Here is a 7,530-nt window from a genome sequence, read left to right as displayed (position 1 = left end):
CCATATTTGGAGTATGGCATTGAAAACTGGGGAAACACAAAAGTTCACTTCAACCATTGTACATATTACAGAAGAGAGCGATAAGAATTGTGCATAAGATGGGGTATAGGGATCACACCAATGTAGCTTTCATACAGTCTAAATTGTTAAAATTCTTTGATTTAGTGGAATATAAGACTGCTGTGTTTATGTATAAAGCCAGGAACGACTTATTACCTGGTGGAATCCAAAAGTTATTTGATGAAAGGGAAAGGGGATATAACTTAAGGGGTCACTTAAATCTAAAAGTTCATGCTATACGTACAACCAAAAAAAGATTTTGTATTTCTATAAGTGGGGTCAAATTATGGAATAATTTAAGTGTGGACATGAAAAATAGTACTAGAATTGAGGAGTTTAAATATAAATATAAATGTATGTGTCATTCAAGATATATGCAAGAATAAGATTTATTCGAGAAGGCATTAAGGAAACACTCTGTTTTAATGTTCTGTGTATTACTTGTTGGTGAAGAAGGCAATTACCTATGTAGAGATACTGCTTGCAGCCAATGATGCATGAAATTTTTTGTATAATATGATGTTATGGGGTAGGACTAGATAAGTCTGACTTCTTCCTACTCCATTCAAACATGTAATAGGTGTAAGCAAACCGATTTTGGATTAGCATTGGTTGGATATGTGTAACTATGTGTGTGTTGATGTCATTTGTTCTGTTTTGCATGTTTGAAAGAATAAATCAAATCAAATCATCTCAGTCCAAATAGAAAATACTGCAAACACACAATATACTGCATATTGTGTAGTTACCATTTACATAAAACGCGATACCAATGCTGGCCCTTGTGAAAAGACATGCCATGCTACAGTGACAGGACAAGTCCAGGATCACATTTGCTGCACTGGTCCCAGCCCTGCCACTGTGACAGTGTCAGGATATTCCTCTGCATCAAAATCACACCTATCTGAAACGCATTAAGAAGGCAAGAAATTCCACTAATTAACCTTTGATGAGGCATGCCTGACAACTGGGAGCAATTTCACCAGTTGAGAAAACAAGAGAAGTTGTCAAAAAAGCTGGCACTGTTTGTCTACTATGCAATTCCAGTGACAGATTTCAGTTTTCATGTACTCAGTATTGTCCTACAATGTAGAATATAGTAAAAATAAAGAAAACCCTGTAATGAGTAGGTGTGTCCATACATAAGTCCACAGATTGCTGACAGATTTTTATCTTCCAAAAGGAATTCTACTCTATATCAAAATGCTACAAACAACACATCTATGATAAATCACCGTAGGATTTGCCAAGATAAGACTGGCCTCACTGGGATGATAGCAAATGTTTCCAGGCGGTCTCCTCAGGAGCTGGGCTGCGAGCTGCTGAGATGGTATTATCTAACTGGTGGGTCCTCACCTCCATAAAACACTGGGACAAATCTACAAACAGCCATTTTTTGGATCAACTGACCTCATATGTGAAACCTAAATGGCAACTTTGATTTATTTGATTTTATTTTTCAGGTGACAAACTTAATAAAGTAGCATAATAGTGCTACTAGGAGGAGAATTATAATGGTTCGGAGCCTGGCTCAAACTCTCTGTCATCATCACTCGTTAGCACGCAATGCATTCTGGGATATATGGCTACTGAAGTCCACACAGGTCATCCCGCAAATTATCCTTGATTTAAAAAAAAGGTGGTGAAAGAACACATTTGGTTGTTCAGTCTGTATTTGGCTAGCTATATACTTTGAATTCAAACAGTATTTGGGCTGTGAATGATGACGTTTCACAGATCCATAAGATTACAAGTACAGAGAAAAGCAAAGACTGACGAAGGCCTATGTAAAAAAAGCCAACCGTGGCCTGTGACAGAGTCGGGGGAGGCCATTTTCTAGCTTATAGTTTTGCAGCCCACTCTACTCAACCATATCATCGAAATATGTTGTTTTAGTTAACACTGAAACAACACACACAACTGAAGCCTAAATGTTCCTTCTTTCATTGTATTAGTACTTAATTCGTAGTGGCTTCCTCACCCCAGCTGGCCGAAAGCAATGTTCTCATCAATTTTGGAGCTGTCATCCCTCTCCTCCTGGGTCATATGACACCACTTCTCCCTGCAGCATAAAGACAGTCAGAGTAAGACATTAAATCCAGTGGCTCTATTTGACCTTCAGCTTCTCTGTGGAAACAGGCCAGGGGTGGATGTCAGAAAAAAAAAAAAAAATCACCTGTTAATGTCACACTGATATTGTACAGCAATACCAATGATAGCACAAAGCTTCAAAAATGTTGAGTTTTAAACTTGTCACTAGTTTGTGATGTTATAAAAGGTCTGTGATCTGTCTATAACACGACATCCATCCCTGTAACTGCTCATTTTGTAATGGGTGCATAAAACGACATTGCATTACACGTAGAATACATAAAACATATCAGAGCAAGAAATACAAACCAGCCATCAGCAAAATAATAAAAAAAACTAATGATTCATTCACAAAGAATCATTCTTGTTAACAAGCAGATGAAAGGCATAGATTTGCACTGTGTATTAATACGGAGCAAATACTTAGCAACCTGGAAACTCACTAGCACCACTAAAGTCCTGAGGCTTGTCAAAATACACTGGGTAAAGACATCATGTTGCTGCATACTGTTTTACTGCTATTGTTTTTGCCACATATCACATAACATGTATCAAGTGAGTGGTAAGTGCTTTCTTGTGCTGTATTGAACTGTCTTGAACACAAACAATACCTACCATAGTATTCATGGTTTGAAGCAGTTATGTGACCACTGGCACAAAAATGATTTGTTTGAGGGTTTTCAGTCAGGTTTTAGAGTCCATCATAGTACAGAAACTGCATTGGTGAAAGTCACCAATGATCTTCTCCTAGCCTCAGACAAAGGACTTGTCTCCATACTTGTCCTCTTAGATCTCAGTGCTGCTTTTGACACCATTGATCACAGCATCTTGCTGCAGAGACTTGAACATGTTATTGGGATTAAAGGAACTGCACTAAGTTGGTTCAAATCTTATTTATCAGAAAGATTTCAATTTGTTCATGTTTATCTGAGTGGACCCGGCTCTCAGAGGTGACTGCCATTACAAGCCAGTTGGGTCAGACACTGCTCAACCTGAGCAAATACGGGGCAGTTGGTGTGCGTTAAGCTATATATCTGCTCTTTGCTTTGGTGAGGATAGGGTTCAGGCATGCTTTAAGGGCAGGTTAGGGCAGGAAAATGGTGTTGCTTATTGTGGGGAACTGACGATTTATGATGGCATGGCCTGACATCCCCCTCTTTGGGGCCAAATAGGTAAATATCACTTATATTTAATCGTATACTAAAATATGAATGCTCTCCTATTCTTTGGCACATTTCATTGTGTATTACTGACTGATTATATGAAATATTATTAGATTACCATATAGTGTTATGTATGTAAATGGTGTGTGTGTGTCCGCGCCTGTACTATATAGGATACTTAATATTGTATATTGTAATGTGTGTGTGTGTATGCATGTATGTATGTACGTACGTACCATATATGAATATATATATGCTGTATACAGCACTATATATGTAGTGTATGTATTATAGCACACACACACACACACACACACACACACACACACACACACAATACATGTAGCGTATACTGTATACAGTGAGTAAAATAACTATTGAACACGTCACCATTTTTATCAGTAAATATTTTTCTAAAGGTGCTGTTGACATGAAATTTTCACCAGATGTCGGTAACAACCGAAGTAATCCATACATACAAAGAAAACAAAACAAATAAGTTCAGAAATTAAATTATGGAATGGAATGACATGGAAAAAGTATTGAACACATGAAGAAAGGGAGGTTCAAAAAAGTATGGAAAGCCAACACACCAGCTGAAATCTATCAGTAATTAGAAAGCAATCCTGCCCCGTCAGTGGGAATTAATATCAGCTGGTTGAGTCCTAACTGATGGTCTATTAAAAAGGTGTCTCGTTACCAAGGTGTCACACAAGAAACATCTCATGATGGGTAAGAGCAAAGAGCTCTCTCAAGAACTTCACAACCTTATTGTTGCAAAACATACTGATGGCATTGGTTAGAATCAGAATCAGCTTTATTGGCCAGGTGTGGTGGACACGAGGAATTCGACTCAGGTACATCGGCTCTCAATGTGCAAACAGTAAACCAGCATATGGCTGTGTAATATAACAAAATAGCAGTATTAAAATCAACAACCAGTGCAAACAATGCATAAAAAGCAGTATAAATAGACAGTAAACAATGCAGACAACAAAGGAATGTTCATTGAAATGAGATAATTAGGGATAAAAAGAGTTCTTAAAATAGAGTACTAGAGACCTGTACGAGTCTGTATAATCTGTAAAATGTATATATATACACACACACACACACACACACACACACAGGTATTGCACTGAGGGTTATTGTCCAGTCATACTGTCATTGGTTAAGTGTTCATCAGAGTGACAGCCAGGGGGAAGAAACTGTCTCTATACCTGGTTGTCTTAGTGCACAGTGACCTGTAACGCCGTCCAGAGGGGAGGAGTTCAAACAGGTTGTGTCCAGGGTGTGAGGGGTCAGCAGTGATCCTCTCCACCCTCCTTTTGACCTGTGCGGTGTACAGGTCCTCCATCGAGGGCAGGCTCACACCAATGACCTTTTCTGCAGTCCTGACTGTCCACTGAAGTCTGTACTTGTCCTGTTTGGTTGCTGAGCCAAACCAGACAGTGATGGAGGTGCAGAGAACAGACTCGATGATTCCTCTTTAGAACTGTATCAGCAGCTCCTGGGGCAGGTCAAACTTCCTGAGCTGGCACAGGAAATACATCCTCTGCTGTGTTTCTTGGTGATGGTCCTGATGTTGGACGTCCACTTCAGGGCCACACCCCAGGACCAGCTGCTCAGCCTCCCGTCTGTAGGCTGACTTGTCTTCGTCTCTGATGAGACCAATGACCGTCATCTGCAAACTTTAGGAGCTTGACAGAGGGGTCCTCCAAGATGCAGTCGCTGGTGTAGAGTGAAAACAGCAGAGGGGAGAGCACATATCCCTGGGGGCACCTGTGCTTATTGTCCGGGTGCTGGAAGTGGTTTTCCCCAGCCTCACCTGCTGCTCCCTGTCTGTCAGAAAGCTCGTAATCCACTGAGAGGTGGGGGCAGGCACAGTAAGCTGGGTCAGTTTGGAGTGGAGGATGTCCAGGATGATGGTGTTGAATGCCAAGATGAGGTCAACAAAGAGGGCCCGTGCATACGTCCCTGGGGAGTCAAGGTGTTGCAGGATGTAATGCAGTGCCATGTTCACTGCATCGTCCACTGACCTGTTTGCCCGGTAGGCAAACTACAGGGGGTCCAGCAGGGGGTCTACAATGTCCTTCAGGTGGGCCGACACCGTCTTTCAAAGGACTTCTAAGGATTTCTAAACTTCTGAATGTTCCAGTGAGCACTGTTGGGGCCATAATCCGAAAGTGGAAAGAACATCATTTCACCATAAACCGGCCATGGCCAGGTGCTCCTCACAAAAGATTTCTGACAAAGGAGTGAAATGAATTATCAAAAGAGTTGTCCAAGAGCCAAGGACCACTTGTGGAGAGCTTCAGGACCTGGAATTAGCAGGCACAATTGCTTCAAAGAAAACAATAAGTAATGCACTCAGCCACCGTGGTCTGTATGCACGCTCACCACGCAAGACTCCATTGCTAAAGAAAAAGCATGTTTAAGCTCATTTAAAGTTTGCTGCGCAACATTTAGGCAAGCCTGTGAAATACTGGGAGAATATAGTCTGGTCAGATGAGGCCAAAACTAACTCTGGATGCCATAATGCACACCATGTTTGGAGGTCAAATGGCACTGCACATCACCCCAACAACACCGTACCAACAGTGAAGTTTGGAGGTGGGAATATCATGGTGTGGGGCTGTTTTTCAGCATACAGCAATGGAAACTTCATATAATTGAAGGAAGGATGAATGGACAAATATACTGAGACATTCTTGATAAAAATCAGCTGCCATGTACCAGGATGATGAAGATGAAACAAGGGTGGACATTCAGCAAGACAATGATCCCAAAACACACTGCCAAGGAAACTCTCAACTGGTTTCAGAGAAAGAAGATAAAGCTGCTAGAATGGTCCAGCCAATCACCTGACTGGAATCCAGTAGGAAATCTATGGAGAGAACTAAAGATCAGAGGTCATAGGAGAGGCCCACAGAACCTTCAAGATTTGACTGTTTGTGTGGAAGAACGGGCCAAAATCACACCTGAGCAATGCATGCGACTAGTTTCTCAATACAGGAGGTGTCTTGAGGCTGTCATTACCAACAAAGGCTTTTGTACAAAGTATTAAATAAATTTCAGTAAGTGTGTTCAGTACTTTTTCCCTGTGTTATTCCATCTTATTACATTTCTGAACTTACAGTGAGGAACAGAAGTATTTGAACACCCTGTGATTTTGCAAGTTCTCCCACTTAGAAATCATGGAGGGGTCTGAAATTCGCATTGTAGGTGCATTCCCACTCTGAGACAGAATTAAAAAAAATTTTCAGGAAATCATATTGTATGATTTTTAAAGAATTTATTTGTCTTGCACTGCTGAACATAAGTATTTGAACACCTGAGAAAATCAGTGTTAATATTTGGTACAGAAGCCTTTGTTTGCAATTATAGAGGTCAAACGTTTCCTGTAGTTCTTGACCAGGTTTGCACACACAGCAACAGGGATTTTGGCCCACTCCTCCACACAGATCTCCTCTAGATCTGTCAGGTTTTGGGGCTGTCGCTGAGCAACGCGGAGTTTAAGCTCCCTCCAAAGATGTTCTATTGGATTGAGGTCTGGAGACAGGCTAGGCCACTCCAGAACCTTGATATGCTCCTTACGGAGCCACTCCTTGGTTATCCTGGCTGTGTGCTTCGGGTCGCTGTCATGTTGGAAGACCCAGCCACGACCCATCTTCAATGCTCTGACTGAGGGAAGGAGGTTGTTGCTCAAAATCTCACAATAAATGGCCCCATTCATCCTCTCCTTAATACAGTGCAGACGTCCTGTCCCCTTCGCAGAAAAGCACCCCCAAAGCATGATGTTACCACCCCCATGCTTCACAGTAGGGATGGTGTTCTTGGGATGCAACTCATCCTTCTTTTTCCTCCAAACACGACGAGTGAAGTTTAGACCAAAAAGGTCTACTTTGGTTTCATCTGGCCACATGACTTTCTCCCATGCCTCCTCTGGATCATCCAAATGGTCTTTGGCAAACTTCAGACGGGCCTGGACATGTGATGACTTGAGCAGGGGAACCTTCCGTGCAATGCATGATTTGAAACCATGACGGCGTAGTGTTCTACCGACAGTGACCTTTGAAACTGTGGTCCCAGCTCTCTTCATGTCATTGAACAGCTCCTCCCTTGTAGTTCTGGGCTGATTCCTCACCTTTCTTATCATCAGTGATACCCCACGAGGTGAGATCTTGCATGGCGCCCCAGTCCAAGGGAGACTGAC

General features: G+C 41.7%; 1 protein-coding gene across 4 annotated transcripts in view; it reads right to left on the bottom strand.

The window, feature by feature from the left end:
• kiaa0513 (KIAA0513 ortholog) overlaps nucleotides 1-7,530 on the bottom strand; it is a 32,944-nt gene that overhangs the window by 5,756 nt on the left and 19,658 nt on the right. For all 4 annotated transcript variants that reach the window (XM_020612718.1, XM_020612717.1, XM_020612720.1 and 1 more), the window contains one exon: nucleotides 2,042-2,122. In XM_020612718.1, the coding sequence (XP_020468374.1) occupies nucleotides 2,042-2,122 (81 nt within the window). The remainder of the gene's footprint in view (nucleotides 1-2,041; nucleotides 2,123-7,530) is intronic.

Source organism: Monopterus albus, unplaced genomic scaffold (assembly GCF_001952655.1).
Source record: "Monopterus albus unplaced genomic scaffold, M_albus_1.0 scaffold127.1, whole genome shotgun sequence".
Lineage (NCBI taxonomy): Eukaryota > Metazoa > Chordata > Actinopteri > Synbranchiformes > Synbranchidae > Monopterus > Monopterus albus.
This window is presented reverse-complemented; position numbering and strand designations above follow the sequence as displayed.